The sequence below is a fragment of the Siphateles boraxobius genome, unplaced genomic scaffold (genome assembly GCF_051911475.1).
Source record: "Siphateles boraxobius isolate OS27281-9 unplaced genomic scaffold, OSU_SipBor_1 55, whole genome shotgun sequence".
NCBI lineage: Eukaryota > Metazoa > Chordata > Actinopteri > Cypriniformes > Leuciscidae > Siphateles > Siphateles boraxobius.
In genome coordinates, this window is record NW_027509181.1 from 2,614,971 (window position 1) to 2,635,803 (window position 20,833).

At 40.2% G+C, this 20,833-nt stretch overlaps 1 protein-coding gene and 1 long non-coding RNA gene across 4 annotated transcripts in view; both read left to right on the forward strand.

Annotated features, from left to right (window-relative positions):
* The first annotated feature begins 5,205 nt into the window (after positions 1 to 5,205).
* LOC143714639 (uncharacterized) overlaps positions 5,206 to 20,833 on the forward strand; it is a 120,530-nt gene continuing 104,902 nt past the window's right edge. The window contains exon 1 of the long non-coding RNA XR_013195577.1: positions 5,206 to 5,215. This is a non-coding gene — a long non-coding RNA (uncharacterized LOC143714639). The remainder of the gene's footprint in view (positions 5,216 to 20,833) is intronic.
* sult1st6 (sulfotransferase family 1, cytosolic sulfotransferase 6) overlaps positions 9,786 to 20,833 on the forward strand; it is a 38,515-nt gene continuing 27,467 nt past the window's right edge. For 2 of the 3 annotated variants that reach the window (XM_077205849.1, XM_077205851.1), the window contains exon 1: positions 9,786 to 10,385. In XM_077205849.1, the coding sequence (XP_077061964.1) occupies positions 10,202 to 10,385 (184 nt within the window). In that variant the 5' untranslated portion in view covers positions 9,786 to 10,201. The remainder of the gene's footprint in view (positions 10,386 to 20,833) is intronic. The other variant, XM_077205850.1, reaches the window with a different exon arrangement.

Sequence of the window (20,833 nt, forward strand, 5' to 3'; positions counted from 1 at the left end):
TTCGTATTGCGTCTGTTAGACGCGATGGGGAACCAATCCAATCATGCCGTGCTATGTTCAAAGCACGATGACATGTTCTATGGGCCCAGCCTGGGACACTTGGACAAGGGCCCTGAAGGCAGACGGGTTAATGGGGCAATCGAGCCTTGAAGAGGGTTCAGAGATCAGTCGAAACTAATGGAGGGCTGGGCTCGTACAGAGGCCAGCTCCAACTAGACAGATATGAATATGTGCCTGTAGTAGCACAGGAACTTGTAGGTTATAAAATCTGGCGAAGGTGGAGAGCAAGGACCAGACGGCTGCCGCACAAATATTGCCAATAGACACTCCACTGGATAGCTTTTGTAGAAATGAAATTACCAGTGGTACTTTGCATAATGCAGGGTCCTGGCCCAGGCTGAGCACCAGCTGGAGAACACGGACCAGTTAAGGGCGTAGAGGCATCTCGTGGATGGGGCTCTAGCCTCACACATGGTGTTTAGGACTCCCAGAAGAAGGGAGAGGGAACTTTGGTTTTGGACTTTGCTTTTGGGTTTTGCTTGCGTTGTATTTTGTTACTATTTGCATTTACATTTCAACTTCACCATTGCATTACACTTTCAACCATGCATCCTGCTTTGCACTCTGATCTCGCTGATGAATACAGAAACACATTTTCTTTAATTATTTTTTGTAGTAAAATAAACATTATTTTTGAGCTTATAATCTGGTTTACTGTACGTGTGTCCCTTGTTTTGGTTGCTTTCCTTGAACCAAGGGTCGTAACACAGTGTTGAATCCTCAATTTGTGTGCTTCTGTGCTGTGTGGGGGAGGGGACATTGTGGTCAGCACGTCTTAGACATTTTGAGTAATTATACTTAAATGACGTTAGTTATGGGAGCTATATGTTCTAATATTTCAGCAACAATATAAAATTTTGGTTAAAATCAAGTAAATTTTTATAGTAAGGAATACTATTTGATTTTACAGTGTAGTGGTGGGAACTGAGAACAAAGGAGACAGGAAACTGATGGTTGCAAACTAAAATTCCAGGAAAATGAAACTAACTGAATATAATCATGACAGAATGCCACCATTCTGGAAAGCGCGTTCACACCGTAAAATGGCTGAGGAGGTGGTTGTCAGGCTGGTGAAAGAGGAAGTCCTGGTTGTATCACCCAGGCAGAGCCGGTGGTCCAAGGGAGTCCGGTGGACCCGAGGGAGGTAGAACCAAAGGCGGAGGACTCAGGGCGACGGGATCTGAGATGGGAGAGAGAGGCAGAGTAGGATCAGTGATGGCAACACGGTATGAAACAGTTTTTTTTTTTTTGCTTGGCAGGACTAGCCGCAATGAAGGCACAGACGATTCAGGACTGGATAGGACCAGCCATGCCTAACATACACTCATCCTGGTATGGATTGGTGGTGAAAAGAGTTTGGGCAGGGTGGGATGTGCTACATCAATTTGACCCCAGCAATTTAACCCCCCAGAATATTATTTATTTTCATAGGTTTAAGTCAGGTACTTTGTTTTTTTTTGTTGACTACTTAAATAGCCCTTTAAATAAAACGCCACCAACCCCCCAACCCCACCCCTATTGCAGGACTATGGACAAATTAGTAAATCACTATAAAATCTCACTGATTGACATAAAATACAAAAAAGATATATATTTTTAATATATTATATGTGTTTTAATAGCTTTTTAATATTATATTATACAATTTCTGTTCTCAAGGATAGGTTTGGGGTCAATTTGACACTCCCATTGATAGTCTCAGGATGCCTCACTGTTGGCACGACACAGGACTCATGGTAGCATTCACCTTCTCTTCTCTGGACAATCGACTTTCCAGATGTTCCAAACAGTCAGAAGGATGCTTCATCAGATACAATAACTTTGCACCAGTCTTCTGCTGTCCAATCCTTATACTTCTTGGAAAATTTCAGTCCATCTTTGTTGTTTTCATTTTAGAAGTGGCTTCTTTGCTGCCCTTCTTGACACCAGGTCGTTGTCCAAAAGTCTTGGCCTTGCTGTGTGTGTTGATACATCACACCACCTGCTGTCAAAATTGAGCAGTTCTGCACTGGTGGTGTCACGGGAACACACGGGAAAACAGGTAGATCCAAATGCAGCATATTTATTATTAGGGCAATCCAATTCATAGTCATCCAGGCAGGGTTCAAAGTCCATTTTAGCAATCCAAACACAAGAAACAAAACAAGAAACAGGTTAGAACACAGACCAGAAGTGTAGTGACGAATAACAACGACTCCGTAACACATACTGACACAGACATGGAATATATACACACAGATCTAACAAGACTAACAATGAACAGCTGGGACAATGATTACAGGGAACAGCTGAGTGTAATGAACAGTGATAAGTGACAGACAGAATGCTGGGAATTGTAGTCAATGTGAAGGACACCGTGAAAACGGGGATCTCTAGTGACACCCGGGGAAACACAAACCAGACACTGTGACAGGTGGTGACAATTCTATAGCTGATTTCTCACGACGAGAAGGTCTTGGCACTTGCTGGACACTCTTGGACGTCCTAAAGCCTTCTTCACTGCAGCCGAACCTCTATTCTTGAAGCTCTTGATCTGGTAAATGGTTCTTTTAGGTGCAAAATTCTTTGCAGCTATTTCCTTACATGTGAGGCCATTTTGATGCATAGATGATGGCTGCACGTCTTTCATTGGAGGGAACCATTGCTAACACAAGAACACAATGATTGGAAACAATTCTTCCTTCCTTTTATAGCAATCATGTGCTGATGATATGATTAGTAAAATGATGTTAGCTGGTCATTTGGTACCAGGGACAAAAACAGTGAAATTTGGGGTTTTGTGATAAAGCTTTTTGCAAATATGTAAAATGCCTATGATCACTCTGCACAATAATCTAGAAAAATGTGAATCAACATCATAACAACTGAAGCAGCAAAAATTTCAAATTTGAAGGTAATTTATCTGCTAGACAACATTAGGCACAACACTAGGAGTCTCATGATCATCTGAGGAGGATGCCTCATAATCAGGGCCCTACTCGACATTATAGTCTATCTCAGACACATTCTCCTCTGTCACTGTCACTGTAAAAGAACTATGACAAAATCTAATTGACAGAAAACCTTTGCTTGAGGTCATTTAAGAGAGAGTACAAAGAGCTCACAGAGAACAAAGAGAAATGGTTTATAAGGCTTCTGTGGAAGCTGTCATATATTTGCCCCTCCCCTATATTATGTTTTCCTCTCCCCCACAGCACAAAATATCAAGTTCTTGTAAGAATTGTGTTTTCCCTTCCCTGGAAATATATAATTGGCACTGGAAATACATAAATTCTTGTGAGAATTATGATTCCCCCCTCCACTATATTGTGTGAATTATCAGTGGTTCTCACAATACTTCAGGTAGGCCTATATGGTAATGTTAGGTTACGGCCCTAAAGCAGAGGGACGTTTTTTGAAGATCATAAAATGTCAAGTTAAAATGACCTCAATATCATCCACAACAACCAAAACAAATGTGTGAACAACAAAAATGTTGATATTTCTTATGTTTTAAACAGCAAAATGAGCCTGCGGTCAAATTGACCCCAAAGAACACGGATGGTACAAAATGTGTACTGGACATTGAAAGCATTTAATCATGTTATTTTTATATTTACCCAATTGTCCCCATTGAATTCATATGTCCCCGGAAAAGTCATTAAATATGAAGCAAAACATTTTGAAAAACAAAACAAAATGTATTTAGAGAAGTTAAACACCGAATGGGGTCGACCCCATAGGTAATAGGAGGGTTTGGAAACACACCTAATTCACCTTTTTTTGGGGGGGGTGATTTTTTTGTGCTAAATTTGAAAACATTTGCTTCACGTTTGGATGAAAATTGTAGATTCACTCTAAAAGTGATGATTGACCATTAGGGATAACAACTGCAGTTAACAAACAGAATCTGGTTTGTACAAAGTCTTAAGCGAGGGTTTCAAGCTATAGCACACGAGAAACTGACCCTCCACCAAAAGCTTTCCAACTTTTTGTTTGCATACAGAAATGCCACCGATGCTACTACAAACCAAACTCCAGCTATGTTGTTCATGGGACATCCACTTTGTTCGGAAACTACAAGTGGGTCATGGCTGTAGATAAGGAGCAAACTGGACCATTGACATACAGGGTTGATCAGCTAAGTAAAAGTGGATTGAATGGGGCAGGAGAGCTCCCAACAGTCTGCCGATTCTTCTGTCACTCTGATAGAGCTACCATCATCTCCTCCAAGAATGTTCAGAGTCATTGTCCTCATCTCCCAGTATCACCTCCATCTGCATCCTTTATTGAAAACCAGCACTTTTAGCCGACAAGGAGGGGGTGCCCTGTGAGGAAAAACGTTATCCAACATGCATGCATAAACCACCACAGAGACTGATAGAGACCGTTTAGACCAGGGGTCGGCAACCTAAGGCACACGCGGAGGGATAATCGCTGGCACACAAGCAAATGCGAGAGACGTGTATGTATTTCATTCAGATAAAGTACCTCTCACCTGCATACAGATCTACATTTTGATGTAATAATTCCTTGTAGTAACAGCTTCTTTTATTAAGTTAGGGGTTATAAATACTATTAAAGTGTGAGAATTAAACTGAGGAAGTCAATGAAAGCGTGCAGCTCTGACAAACCATTAGGGCAACCACTGCGCATCAGTGCACACAAGTGACCTACTGACAGCTTACAGCTTGTTCCGCTTTAATTAGTTAATGCTATACATTTCAACCAAGTATATAGAGGCCATATTAAACATTCCTCACATTTTAAAATGACTGTGATGCAAATTAGGTCTTACCAAATTATCTTACCAGTGCTGATCCCACTCTTGAAATTAGCTAATGATAAATAAAATGCAGCTCATATCGGTCACAGATCAGCCTAGTCACCATCCTCTTCACTACACTTCCCAGCATCCATGCTGGTCCCAAGCTGCACTTCATTTCACTCACACCTGCACCTCATCATCAATTTCAGATGTCAGGGTAAATGTGTTCATAGTCAGAAATATCTCTGTAGAGGCCAAAGTATAATTCATAGTAATGTGAATAAGAATTAATGTTAAACAGGTAAATAATTTCATTTAGAAGTTCATGTAATGGTTAAAAATGTTAAATAATACTTAAAAGGTTAAAAGCATACTATAATTCACGTGCCTATAGATTTGGTAAAAACAGTGTACTGCCTCTTTAAGAACAGGCCAACTCCGACTACATTACGTTGATTCTTATTATGTGACTCAGATATTGAGAGCTGTGGAAGTGAACGGTTTTCTTACCTGCTAACTGTTAACTTATAGCTATCATTTCTATTAAGAATCTTTTATTTTATTAGCAACATACCTGTCAAGTATCCCGTTTTGGCCGGGAAAGTCCCGTATTTAACCCTTCTTTTACGTCGTCCTCCCGTATTAGTATTTTCCCGTAAATCTCCCATATTTTAACCTGCGCTATTAAAAAATAATAATGGGCCGGGCGGATTAAAAGAAAACAAAAAACATTCCCAATCTAGGTCACTAGCCACGCGATAACTGCTACCTGCAGTAGCCTACTACAGGTACTGTGGGTACTGTAGGTGGCAGTTGTCGCGAGGTAGTGTGTGAGGTCAGATGATGAGTGACAACGCGGGGGGGAAAAAGAAAAAAAACCGGAGACCGATGATGGACGCTACGACAGAGACGGAAGGCACTCCTGCCACAAAACCAAAACCCTCATGTAAATACCGCGATCAATGGGACAGCGAATTTACTTTTCTGAAGAGGAGCAGGGTAGGGGACAGTCACGCGTTTTGTAACTGCGAGTTTAGCATCTTAAAACCTGTTAACCGTTGCCGGGGCGCCGAAGCACTGAAGCGTTTTTTTTTGTTTGTTTAAATAGTTCAAAATTACTATCAGATTTAATGTTATTACCTTGACAAACTATACATCATTAAAAATATATAACACTCAAGTTTCAGTATTTGACCACTATTGTATTCTCAGAAACTTTGAAGATGTTTCATACAAAATAAATTTCTAATAACTTTACAAAACTTTGTAGCTATTAATAACAATTTTTTCATTATGACAATAATTAATTCTACATTTACAATAAACTGCCAGGTGTCAGCTTTCAAATGAGATCATACTTGTGATTTTAGTGCAAAGTGTTTATGAACTGTAGGCTATCTGTTTCAGTTTGGGTATGCCATTTCTGAGGATTTTTCAAAAGTGGGGTTGCAGCCTAACAGGTTAAAGAATGAATAGTCTGCAACAAATTTGAACAATAACTCACTAAAAGAGTAAAGAAAAGTTATGTGACATGTAAAGAAATTGTAAAAGAAAAGCAATATGAAATGAAAAGAATATGTGGAATGAAAATAAAATATAAATGTAGAGACAAGCAATGTTAAATGAACAGAAAATATGCAAATAAGTAGGGCTGCAGCTATCGATTCTTTTTGTAATCGATTAATCTAGCACTTAATCGATCGATTAATTGGATTTTTTTTTTTTGTGTGTGTTTTATTAACAGAATAGTTATATTAAACTTGTGTCTATTTCAGTTAAAGCTTTTATAAGTTATATACTATAAGCTATATAGTATGCAAGTTATAAAGCTATCTCATATGTGAATTTTCCTTTAAGATTTTATAATATAACCACTCTAAGCATCTAAGCATATTTGTGTATTCTGGTAGTTTAACGCTGAAGAAGAGCTGTGACGTAACTTGTTGTTGAACACGCAGTAAAAGCTGACGCACTTTTTGTTCCGTGCGTTTTAACTGAAAAATGAGTACTCCGAATCTTTATTAAAAACCAACAGCCTGGGGACTTTAATTTTTTGTTGTTGTCTGTATTTGGCAGACGTGAAATACAAACAAGGTTTCGCAAAGACTGCAGTACAATATATGTTTCTCCATCACGTCCCGGTGTGTACAGTGAATGCATGCTGAAATTATTGTTGCATGGCTACATAAAAGTTTAAGCATATGTGATGCATTGCTGCAATTGGTCTGACTGGCGTGTGTGTGTGTGTGTGTGTGAAGGGGTTCTTTTTTTAGGCTATACTCTTGCAATTGAACGTGATAGTTACGTTTACTACTTAAAAATGTAATCAAAGCTGAAAATCATATCTAGTCAAACCGCATCACGACATCGCTACAAATACAGCGAGGGATTAAAATCAGCGAACATCAATAGGCTTAGACTACGTTACCTTGTTTCAGCGAGTTAAGTGTATTAAGTGAATTAAGTGTGCAATGATCCCACACTTTAGACAATTTCTGCCGTTTATTTACATATTCATTCTCCGCCATCGCACCAACTAAATTCAAAATATATGCTTCCTGAACAGGTCCGTGTGAATAAACGGTCCGTGTGAAACAATCAAAACCCTGAGTCCCCCGTATAGTGCGCGTCATAGGAATTTAACGAGGCTTCGAGGCAGAGTTTTTGCCTCGAGGAATTTTTGTAATCGAGTAACTCGAGGAATCGTTTCAGCCCTACAAATAAGTTTTAAAATAAATGCTCTTCATATATACCCTTTTGTGTTTTCATTTAAGCTATAACACTTGTCTTAAAATGTAAGGGATAACGTTACTGGAGCTTGGTTGGGGTGGTGGGACTGCTCGCGGTGGGCACTGGAAAATTTCCCTTATTTTCAAATCCAAAACTTGACAGGTATGATTAGCAATCAAAGTAATTGTATTATTCAGCTCACATTTTCTTTTTTAAATCGGAAACCAAGGAATAAAAAGATTTTCATCTTTTATTTCAACAACGTTTCTGAAGTGGATTTATTTAACTGTGTAGCTGAGCTTACAATGGACACTGCAAATGGAACTAATTGCTTGGAATAATGTTAGATAGTTATTAGTGTAAGCCATTGCACTTCTCAATATTTCAAACCTTTACAATCTCACCAGGGGCAAAGAAATGTTCAAATTATTCAGTTCATATGGCACTAGATGATTCACACTATATATTGAAAGGTTAGAAGCCACACATTTTTTTAGGGTTTTATTAAAGCTGCAGTAGGTCACTTTTGTAAACAAATATTTGTTAAAACTGTCATTATATCCTGACAGTAGAATATGAGACAGATAATCTGTGAAAAAATCAAGCTCCTCTGGCTTCTCCCAGTGGTCCTATTGCCATTTGCAGAAATACACCGCTCCCGGTCAGAAACAACCAATCAGAGCCAGGAGGAATGTCTTAGCAGTGACAATCACACCGTCGTTCAAACTCAAGATTTCTGGTGCTAATGGCAGAGAAACAACCTAAACTGCCAATTTCTCGAGTGGCACCTGCTCATAAAACAAGGAGGTAAAAGGAAAAAGACCAATGACGATAAACAAGCGAAAAAGAAAGAATTAGACAGAGCCCATTGACTCGGCGTCAAAACTCTAGCAGCATAACATGTAGATAAAATGTCACGCACTGTGGTAAGTAACAATTGAAACCTGCTAATTCACTGGCTTGTCATGTTGCTGAAATAATGTACTAGCAAACCTTATCTAGCATTACATATCACTAGAATAATTACAGATATACTGTAACGTTAGTTACCGTTATATTAACGTTATCTTACAAGCTATTTATAACTTATAGAAAGAGTGCAATGTTATAAAGTTACATGTATTGCAAAATACATAATGATTTGAGGAGCAAGTTTGTAGTCAAAGTATGGGCAGGCCATAGACAATGTAAAGCATATTGTTGATGTTTTGTCCCTATTAGTGAATGTTCCATAACTGTTTATAATCCGCCGTCATCAGTGGCCCTGCTTACTAGCCTGCGCGTTCACGCACGGCAGGCTCCGCTGTGGGGTAGGAGCTGTGGAGGGAGGGCTGTAGCGCAGCAGAGGGCAAGGGGGTTGGACCTGTAAGCTGTGCTTCTTCAAATTTTCAGGCTAAGTCAACGTTTTCTCAAAACTCCCTACTCCAGCTTTAAATTATTTATTTATTTAATACATAATGAGCGAGATGAATTAAGGAGAACAAAGTTTGTACAGTATGTGTTTGTGGTTGGTCTTGTGGGTTTTCTGTGGGGCTAAACTGTGTGGGGAGTTTGACTTTGTTGACATTCCCTGCTTTGGCTAGTATCTGCCTTGCTCATAACTAAAACCTGTAGTACAAAGTTTACCGAAGCCAGATGAGGGAGTGTTTGTAAGTTGACACTCTTGATTTGTAGATGATATTTACATGCAAGTTAATATTAAACAGGAGGTTGAAACTCTATCATATGATATTTAGTCTTTCTTCGGTTTAGTTAACATTTAATATAGTTAACAAGTAGCAACATCATTTTAATGGCAAAATGGAAATTATGTTGAAATATTGCAAAAACAATTTAAATCCATGATGTATAAAAACACCAGCGTAGCCATACATATAAACAGGTGTAGAAAATGGATGGATTTCAAACAAATATTTATTGCTTGCTTAATGACTGACAGAAAAATGTATTATCTGAACTACCATGCTTTATTATATATATATATAAATTGCTTAGGTTTGCTTCAGGTTCAGTACTAAAATTTAGTTTTATAAATGGTCACATAAATCATTTGAGATATTTCTTTCTGAGTTTTGTCTAATTCTCAGTGCTTTAAGAGAAAATCTGGTCTGTAAACAGGTCATTTACAGTGTCATTTGTCAGACACTCCCTTGAACTCAGATTAACAGTTAAGATAACATTGCTGAAAGTTTGGAATTCAGCCCTGGCTGTCCAAGAGTTATATAAGCACACTGCGCTTCAGGAATTTATTACAGTTACGGCACTGCAGTAACTACCAAGGTGTAGAAAGAAATACAGGGACACAGTTAGAAAAGGGAAATAGGCAGGGAGAGCACACTAAAAATCAAAATCATAATTAGAATACTCATAATTAGAATGCTAAAAGTCTAAGAAAGAAACAGCTAACAGAACATAACTTTTCGAGGAGGTCAGCGAACAACTAACTTTAGGAGTAGGCAAAGACAGTGAGGGGATCAAAGTGTACATTTAAGGCTACTAATACAAGGATCATTTCAAAAGCATAAAGGAACAAGACAGGAAGACATAACTCAGTATACTTTAAGGCAAAAGAAAGATTTCAACAAGAGTAAATTAGGGAGGAAAACTTCAGAAAGCAGGACTTAAAAGCATAAGAGGATATTCCAGAGTACGTTTTTTGTGGTGATGGAAGAGGTACTGCTGAGCTATGAAGAAGCCATTAAGAGGGCAGGTGATGCTATTCATCGGTTTCCTCTAATAGATGTTCAGGGTGTCCCTCTCATGAGCACCATTGCAGACAACTGGAAATCAATCTGGGAATTCTGTCCTGACCCATCAGACCTACTCATCTCCACTTATCCTAAAGCAGGTAAATAAACTGTTAAAAAATAACTTGCTAATCATCCTAAGGTCTTGTGCTTTTTAATGTCCACTTACTGTAAGACCAGACTACACTTTATACTGTGTACTTTGCACTCTTTCTTGACACCATTTTGAGAAACGGATTTAAAAGAACAGTCCACCCAAAATTAAAATTGTTTCATCATTTACTCACCCTTAATATAAATTAATATCTGTCTTCTTTTGTGGCAAATTAAAGAATCTGTCTAAGATCCACTGATTCTATGTCCTGACATAACATCTCATGAAAAAAACTAATGTGAACTACGTTATATATGGCATTCAAGATGAACGTAATGGCATTAGTTTAATGATTAGAATAAATAGTTTCCATTCAGGTTCTGCCAATCTCTTCCTACAGAGGGTCAAACTATGTGTGAAAATTGGCATATCTCTATTTCTCATGACCAGAGACTAGGTCTGCTGGATCTTACAGTCAGGGGTAATGTCCTGTGTTGCCTTTAGATGCTTTGGTTAAAGCGGTCATCTCTGAGGCTGAAATAATAATAAAACAGCAGAAAAGGTACTGGCAGCTCCAGGGCCGGCCCAAGCCTTTATGGGGGCTAAGCAGAATTTTATTTTGGGGCCCATGGTGCCACCAATATGATTGACTATTGTCAATGCTTGATTATTCGCAGACTATAAAACACTCCCATTATCAATTTTATTAGTTGTAGCTGTGTTGCTAACATCAATGTGTGCCTGGCATGTTTTTTACCCTTACGATTTCAAATTGTAACGGTAGCAAGAGTGGCCAGGTCTTATTCTGCACTTTAATATTCAAAGTCTTACAGTACTAAATGGTATACTCAATGTGGTGTAAATAAACCAGCAAACATGCTTTTGGTATAAAAAACAATCGCAGAACAATTAACTAAATAACTTTAGATAAACAGTATCTTCTTATATATATAAAAAAAATAATTTAATTACAAAACGGACAATATTAAATTAAATACTCAAGACATAAAATGTCAGATGGACCTGTAACAAGATAACAATAATAAATGTATTACCATTTGAAAATTGCCATTTACTCATTCTCCATGTATCAATTTCTTTCTTCTGCTGAACACAAAATAGGATATTTTGAAGAATGTGTGTAACCAAACAGTTGATAGACCCCATTGACCTTTTTCAATGTTTTCCAATATGGAAGTCAATGGGGACCTGGAACTGTTTGGTTACCCACTGCTGTTTGACAGGTTTTTAGTGTATGCGCGCTCAGTGAGTACGTCCACAGAAAAAAAAAATGCTGTTATTGAGAATAAGTGCAGTGTCCTGGGAGTAACTCTACCACTGCGTTAACCAGTAACCTGCGGTGAAATCTTTTCACGGGTAGGCTGTGACCTATCAATGTGGCATATATGTTCGTATATTCATTCAGTTAATGTAGCAACCCAAGTTCATTTCAGGCATCATCACATCGCTGCCTGCATACAGCAAAGTCAGTCATATGTGAGGCTAATGCACAATCAAATCTAATAATCAAATTAATGGACACATCTATCTTATGACTTATACAACAAACAAATGTTTTGTGCGGGACACAGTAACCCCTAAAATCCACTGGATCCATCTACGGCGCGGAACGTCAGCGCCACGTTTTTGATGCGTCCTAGCTCGGCGTCAAAGTCCACTGGAAGCGTCTCAGACGCGTTTCAGCAGCGGTGACTCTGTGCTGCTTGACGCGGCAAGCGGCGAAAATAGACCTTCTACCTATTCTCTGCGGAGTGGAGCGGAGAGACGCTTCGGGGATGCTTCTGAGACGCGCTGCGTCCGCAGCTGGTGGACTTACGCCGGGTTCACACCGGGCGCTGAAGCGACGCGGAACGGAAAATCACGCGCGGTCCAGCGCCTGCCTGTTCACACCAGACGCGTATTCTTCGCGGAGGTCGACAAGCGCTTCTGCTCAGTTGTTGTTTATTCAGAGCTATTTTTTTACATCATGGGTAAGTAAATAACCTCATAATATAAATACATCATGTTTCTGTAACCAAGAAGTTTGTACACTTCTTTTATTAATCCGTTGTCGAGACACACACGCAGCCAGAGAGAGAATATGGTAGACAGTTATAGTAGTGTATATATACCGTTGAAATATATATCCTCTCTTCAAATTTATTAAATCTATTTTCCTTTTCCTGTTTCCATGTGCGAGTAGACAGGGGGAGAGCCCTTTCCCTATATCTTTTGATTATAGGGTATTATAGGGTATTTTAATTTGAAAATTGCTTATATTTTGACAATTGACCAGATGGTCGAGTGTTTCTTGGTGTAACTTCCTTCCGGAATTGACGCGGATCACTCGCGGCTCGCGAAAAAAATAGGTTCTGGTGTGAACGCCGAAAGGAAGCGGCCTCCGTTCCGCGCCGCTGCCACGTCGCTTCAGCGTCCGGTGTGAACCCGGCGTTAAGAGCATTGACTATAATGGCCGCGATTAGCTCCGGCATCCGCGACGCTGACGTTCCGCGCCGTAGACGGATCCAGTGGATTTTAGGGGTTAGAGAGGGAGGCGGCGCGTTGTCAGTGAAACCGACATGCAGCTTAGTCACTCCTTCAAAATGCGCAAACGCGCACAGACAGCCACACACACACTATTGGTCTGGTCACTCTGGTGACGGCGCACCAGGATTTGAATAGGCTACACTACAGTCAGAAAACATTGTGTCAGCAGTACAGCTTTTAAGTACAAAAACAGCTTATTCGCTCCTACAAACTGCGCGAGGCGCACACACAGACACGCAATGAGCGTCTGGCGATGGCGCACCAGGATTAAAAAAAAGAGAACTACAAAACAGCATTTTTAACCCTTACGAAATGCACCATAATCGCACAGATAGACCTAACGTACAAATGTGGCAGTGGTGACGGCGCACCGGGGTATGGAAGAGAGAACATTTTTGTGTCAGCGCACAGCAGGCCTATCCCACCATCAGACAACACACACAAGCCAATACAAGGGTTTTAAAAATAATAAATAAATGAATAATTTACGTTTTAAAGGGGGTGCTTACTTTTATTTGTAGACGAAACTCCTTTTCCTCGATTTACTGAAGCCTATATGTAAAACGCATTTGCAGCTGCACAGCTAACGTTAGCACAGTGAGCGTATGGCTCGCTCATAGGGTGTGCTGCGGCAACTGAACATCCAATGGCGCGGGCGCCTCTGACGTGAATGGAGCAGAACAGACTTTCCTCCTTGGCTCTTATTTCCATTGAAAAGGAGAGACTCATTAAATTGAGAAATACACCCAACAAAGAGGACTTTTACAACAAAGTAATTGACATACTTGTCCAGAGGGATAGACGCATGGACTTCGTCTACAACGGTTTCCCGTTAGCGACCACAGCTCTTTTTTCTTCATAGGACGCTTCCAACGCTAGGCGCCGCTAGATGCTAAAGTAGCTTGAAGCGCGGAGTTAGTGAGAGCGAGTAGACCACGAGACATGAAGCAAGCTCGGTCTCTGCCTCAATGTTGATAATTCAAAACAGCATGAGAACTGACTGCGCATGCGCAAATCTACGTAAACTATGTTCGATGGACCAAAGAGGCACTGCTAACCTCTGTCTCAATGGCCATGGCCTTGAATTTTCTGCATGAAACAATGATTTTTAGAAGCAAACAATGGCAAAAGGAGTATATTATATGTGTATTCCTGAAAAAATTGTGTTACAAAAATGAATATTTGGAATAAAATAAATGCAATTAATAATGTGGTGAATTAATAAAGCTCTTGGAATTAATAAATGTAATGTCAACATTACCTTTGATGAGGCACTGCCTACCCTGCCTACCCTGACCGCACGTCCCTGGCGTTAACATGTGATGCGAATGTACATTGAGTTACAGGTAGGGCTGGTATAAATTATTATTTTTAAAACGATTAATCTAGCGATTATTTTTTCGATGCATCAATTAATCTAACGATTCATTTTTCAGTCCGATTCGATTATTGATTATCTCCCCATTAATTGAGTAATAGCAATGAATACATGTTGATTTACATATCTGAATGAAAAAAAAACATGATTTCCTTAACATTGCAATATATGTTTATTGCTCTTAAAATTCCAAAATAAAAGACTATACAAGTGCACAGTAATGCATTCTTAGTCAGAGGTAGCATTCAATAAAACCTTGAAGCCTTGAAAACACATAGGCCTAGCTTACTAAAAAAAGTGTAATCTGTCACGAAACATTAAGGAGCCACAAAATAGTAGGCCTTATATGGTTTAATTTTCTTTGAATGACCAAATTTGAAAGTTGAGACTTTATTAAATTACTTTCTTATCCTGTCTGTCAGCACGTTGTCAGTGTCCTCAATGTATTTTTCACGATATTAATAGCTATAAGCGCATACTTGCAGCAGTCTCTCACGCGCTTAGAGCTCGTGTGAGTTGTATAAAATGGAGTCAAGGAACAACCTCGATCCAATCAGGAAAAGCCACATAGGTCGCTGCATTTCACTGCGCTTCGTATTTTTTGCGTCGACGTCCCTAGTTACAGGTCACGATCAGGGTCTAATGGTCGGACCATAGTTTGGGGGCAGCCGCTTAGTTCGCGTGTAGGGAGGGCCGGCTCTGGGCAGCTCATTACCTGGACATTATGCATTAATTTTACGGACATATTCGGTAACTCTAAAACACAACACAATGCAGTGTAAAATTCACATGTAAGACACCTGTAAAAAAAAAAAAAATACGGAAAATTCCTTTCAATTAATCAACTACATTGAGCCCTATTTTTATGTTTTTGTTTTAGAGTAGCACGTTCTTAATAAAGAATCAAGCTGAAGAGATGCCCGAATGCAAAGAAAGAAAGAAAAGTTCTTGTGACTTCAGCACTATATTCCAAGTCTGTTAATCAATGTTCAAATTTTTTTTAGAAGTAACATTTAAAAAAAAGTTAAATCTAAAAAACCTGAGCAAAACCTTTCTTTAAGCAAACATCTAATTTCATTCACAGGGATTTTCCTGGGTCAAAAATGGTCATCAGTGGTGGTGGACAAACACAGTCACCCACACACACAGTACAAAGTACCCTACCCCTGTTAACTGCGAGCCAAGTACTGACAATAAATCCAAAATAAATGCAAATAAACAGTTTGTAATATAAACTCATCCTATTGATTCATGAATTACCAAATAATCACAGTCAGGACAGATCATAAAACAAATGTGCTTAGAACTATTTTATATATAACAATCTATAGATTTAAATGTAAAAAGTCACTGAGTGACTGATTTGAAAAGTGAACAATAAAGTAGCACATTACACATTACATTGAAAAAGTGTCAGGTCTATTATTTTGCATTTACACTCCAAAACTTAATGGACAGATGATTTGACATATATCAGTATCAGTTCCATCCATTGCTGTGGATATCACTGTCAATCAGATTCAATCTTACATTTAAATATGGCTGTCAATCCAGAAACATTGCAATGTATAGTTAGCATCATGAAAAATGTATAGCTATACAGAAAGCGTGCAAAGATCACTGCCATTATAATCACTGAAGCTGTCAATTACAACGCAAGCAATTTGTGCAATGAATCTCTTATTGACATCATGTTTATACTTTCTTTGTTGGTTATTGTAACACAGTTCATTGTTGAGGGAAGAAGGAGGCGGGAACCGACAAACGTTCAAAAGACTTAATAAATAAATAAACAAATAGAAAACGAAAGTAAAGGCAACAGTCCCTCACGGATGACTCCTGCCATTTATAATAAAACAAAAACAAAACGTAAAATCCAGGCCTGGCCTCTCTTGTCCTTCACTGTCACCGCTCCTTCTTTTATGCCTTCGCTCTTCCGTGAGAGATACGAGACCGGTGCGTCGCGCAGGCTCATTATCAATCACGCCACCAGCCTCGTGGCATTCTCTCACGGCCCTTCTTATCCTAACGAAGATGTTATGTCAGTGACTGACGAATTGGGATCTCGCCTGAGAGCCCAATCATCTCCAAGTGGTACAGATGGACATTGGCAAGTGAGATTTGCATCGCAAACCACGTCCCCGTGCCACGTGTATAAGGAAGCATGCAGGACTGACTCATTAAGTTTTTGCTGAGAAGCCAAACCAGTGCCCGGTCGCTCAGCGATGGACACAGGGATTGTGGCGACGGGAAGTAACGCCTCCGTTCCCTCAATAGGTAACCTAGACGTTCCCTATCAGTCAGTCATGTTCAACGTTACTTCAGTGACTAACAAATTGGGATCCCTAAGTAAAACGCCACAATCGCTGCGCCTTCCAGCGCCCCATCCATATTAGATTTTTTCATTATTAAGAATAATGCACATAATAAAATATAAAACAACATTTGAAAAAAAAAAGAAAAAAAGCTTCTGTGAAAATTTGGAGTTCTGGTTTTACACTTTATTGGGTTTTGGGTTCCAACAAAATATTCATGAGCATATGATCAAATATAACAGGTATAGCTTAAGGTTGTTCTGACCTTGTTTTATTTCAAATCTGAGGATAAATCTATAACTTTACTTTAATGATTTTAGATCATGCCATAATGCTAACAAATAGTTACATTATCTAAACATGCAGTTGATGTTTTTTTAAACGTTTTTACGATTTAAAGTTGGGAGGAGCCAATACGGAGTCGACAAGTCGACGGGACCGGAGGCAGAGCCGCAGGATCCTCTTAAACAGGTGCTGCTGGTGGTTCCATGACCCCAAAGACGGCACAGTGCTGCAAACATCCAGTAGCGATGGGGCTGGAGGACTAGATGAGCTTTGTGGTGGTGCTAATGCAACCAAACTTGAGAGGATGACTGTAATTATGTCCACACAGGTTAGCACAAAGGATAAATCCCAGTTCATATTGTTGTCCTTACACAGTGGTAAGTATGAAAAGGCAGATGAATCACAGTTCTCTATCGACAATAAAGATGATTCAGATACTGGATGGGAAAGGGTGGGAGTTGACAAGTCCCCATCGAAGTCTATCAGCCAGTCATCCGCTTCAGTTCCCTCGGCCGCTGGTGCCACAGGCTCACACCCCTGGTCAGATCCACGCTGGGGCTCCACTTCCGGGGCAATGGTAAGCTCTGCCCTCTTGTCAAGGAGCTCTGGCTGACTCATCGCGGCAGGTGGTGCCGCTCGATCTGTGGAGGGCTCATGTGACTTCTCCGTAGTCGTTGGTGTAGAAGTTTGCTCTGGGTCTGGCTGTTCTCTGGATTGGGACGTGACGCTCCCCAAACACCCAAAGATGGCCTCTCTCCAGTTTAGTCCTTTGGTGTTTGGAAGGTCAACAGGATGATAATAGTTTTCCCCGATCCAGAAAAGTGACTTCAGGGTCTCGTCGTCGTAAGGGCAGGTGTGTGCAAGATGGCAAAATCTTTTGGTGCAAACCAAAAAGTTCAGCAGCGAATTGCACTGCATAGTCCATTTTTGGTCACAGGGTGTTTTTGCAGGTGAACAGACAGGAGAAGAAGGTTCCAAACAACAGGTTCCAGCACAATCTGCACAAGGACACGTGACAAATGAAAACAAACTGAAAGTCCATGAGAACAGAAACTAACAGAACATAACGGTGACAGTATCCTCATGACAGTTGATGAATTAATGATATTAAGAAGAGGATCTATGACCTCTGGAAACATCTCTTTCAATAGCTTAGTCGGTATAGGGTCTAACATATGTTGAAGATTTAGATGATTTAACAATTTTAGACAATTCTTTCTCTCCTATTGCAATGAATGAATGGAATTTTTCCTTACTACAACCACAATCCACTCTCTAATGCAATTCTGCAGCAGACGGTTGCATAGTTATAATTTTCTGTCTAATATTACCAATCTTGCAAGTAAAGAAGTTCATAAAGTCATTACTGCTGTGCTGTTTGGAAACATCTGGGGTTGAAGCTTAGTTTCTTGGTAATTTAGCCACTGTATCAAATAAATAACTAGGGTTGTATTTGTTTTCTTCTAAGAGGGTCTAAAAATAAGCAGATCCCGCCATTTTAAGCCTTTCTGTATGCAATAGTGCTGTCTTTCCACGAAATGCGAAAATGTTTTGTTTTCTTCCAACTGAGGTCCATTTTTCTGTCTGCTCTCTTGAGGGTCCGAGTGGAGTCTGAGTGTGCGATGCAACACTAACCTGGCTCCACAGTTCCCATGAGGGAATGGCAGGCTCCTGTCTACTAGCGATTAAAGAGGGGACTGAAAGTGGCAAGGCATAGTGTCCTTCACTGTCAACCACGCCCTCTTGGGAGTGAAAAAAAAAAACTCAACAAAGTATTCTCCACCCTGCCCCCTTCCGCGGGAAGGAGGATGTCTGAGACATGCTGATCCTTAACCAGCATACTCCCAGAGCTGGTTGGAGCTGCTCTTCAGAAAGAGCCTCCTGCTCCTGAAGAGCAGCTCCAACCAGCTCTGGGAGTATGCTGGTTAAGGATCAGCATGTCTCAGAACTTATTTAACACTAACGCATGTTCACGTAAACATCGGTGAAAAACTAAATATAGAGGTCTTGATTAAAGCATTCATAGGCATTTGGGTCTGTTCACACAGAACGTGTTTTTCCCTTCCAATGTGCTACTTTCCATCGTTTTACTATGTAAACGGGCTAGATGGACATGTTTAACCATTGTGCGCGTGTTTTTGCAGCGCCTCAGGGATGACACAGCGTTCTAAAAATGCGGTGCTCAAGTTAAAATAAGTAGCGTTTTTGCTTTCTGTTTGAACCGGCTCTAACTCCTGAGCCCCAAACTACATTCGAGTATAATATGGTAAGATGCAGATTTGTGAAGTTGTGTAGTGAAATGTGCAGTGTTGTTTTTAACATTTATCTAATCATGAGTTCTGAACGTTCTCACATAACTCTGTCCTCGTTTATTTGTATGGTGATCTGTAAGTGTTGTTAGAGATGTATTAGTTTTTTGTTTAAAATCAAACTCAGCACCGCACCGCAATGTCAAGCCCCGTCCCCGCACCCCCCTGATAAAAACATTTCCCGCGGCTATGCTCATGCTAAATAAAAACTCTGCTCTTTTGAGCAGTGTTGAGTAGATTTTGACTAAACTTAAGCACATCTGATTGGCCATTGCGTTCACACGCTCAACAGATACGTCTGTGATTGGAAACAAAGCTCAATGCTGCAACAACTCGTTGTAAATAGAAACCTTTGATGCTCTTCACAGAGCGCTATATTCACCATGACTCATGGGTGCATTTTAAAGCAGCTGGCTTTAAGCGGGTAGCGGTATTGCAGAACAGTAGGTATCATCTCAATAAATGATCAAATAAATTTTTGGGGGGACAAAGATTCATTTTGGTGTTGGCTAAAACATCAGAAAAACCCTGATACAGCATACAAAAATGCTTATATCACACAATTTAAGGTCCTATTTCTATTTAATTTGACCCTTGATGTAACTTAATGATATTAAATCATATTTCTGAAAACAAGCAGCCAATTGTCACGCTCGGAAATGAACAGAAGATGCAATTGCGAGAAAATTATGATTTATTGGAGAATGTCAACAGAGAAGTGCGAGATGAGTGAAGTGATCGGAACAGTCTCTGTGGTAGCGCAGGTGGCAGATGAACAACCTGGTCCTCCGGGGAATGTAATGATGCAAACAGGAATCCTCCGGGAAACGGCAGGCGAACAGAACAGATGAGTAACTCCAGCAGGAAACAAGTAGGACAAGAAGACATGAAGACCACAACCAGTACCGGGAAACATCCAATAGGAGAACTTACCTGTTGATTGTAATTATCAATAAGGGACTGATCCAGAATCTCTCTAGCCGTAACCTAACTTCTCTCCCCTGGGCGATTGACCGAATACGTAGGTTCCCCATCTACGAGTCGTAGCGGTGGAGGAACCGGGACCGGCGGATTAATGTGCGAATGAAACACGGGTTTTAATTTTGAGACATGAAAAAATGGGATGAATTCTCCTGTACGCAGGAGGAAGCTTGAGTCGGACTGCCACCGGACTAAGGATCTTGGTGACAGAAAACGGGCTTATGAATTTGGGAGCTAACTTATTAGAAACAGAGTGGAGCGGAATGTTCTTGGTTGAAAGCCACACCTTTTGACCAACGACGTATACGGGAGGGTTTGACCGGTGGCGATCGGCCTTAGCCTTAGTGCACCCCCCCCCCAATGGAGCAGTGTCTCACAGGCTCTGCTCCATGTGCGGTGACACCTCTGGACGAAGGCGTGAGTACAGGGGAACGCGACTTCAGATTCCAGACTAGAAAAAAATCTGTGGCTGGTAACCTAAGCTACACTCAAACGGAAAGAGGCCCGTGGATGACACTAGTAACGAGTTATGTGCGTACTCAACCATTGAAAGTTGCTGGCTCCAGGAGGAAGGATTCTTAGACACCAAACATCGCAACACTCGCTCCAAATCTTGGTTGGCTCTCTCTTTGGCCATTGC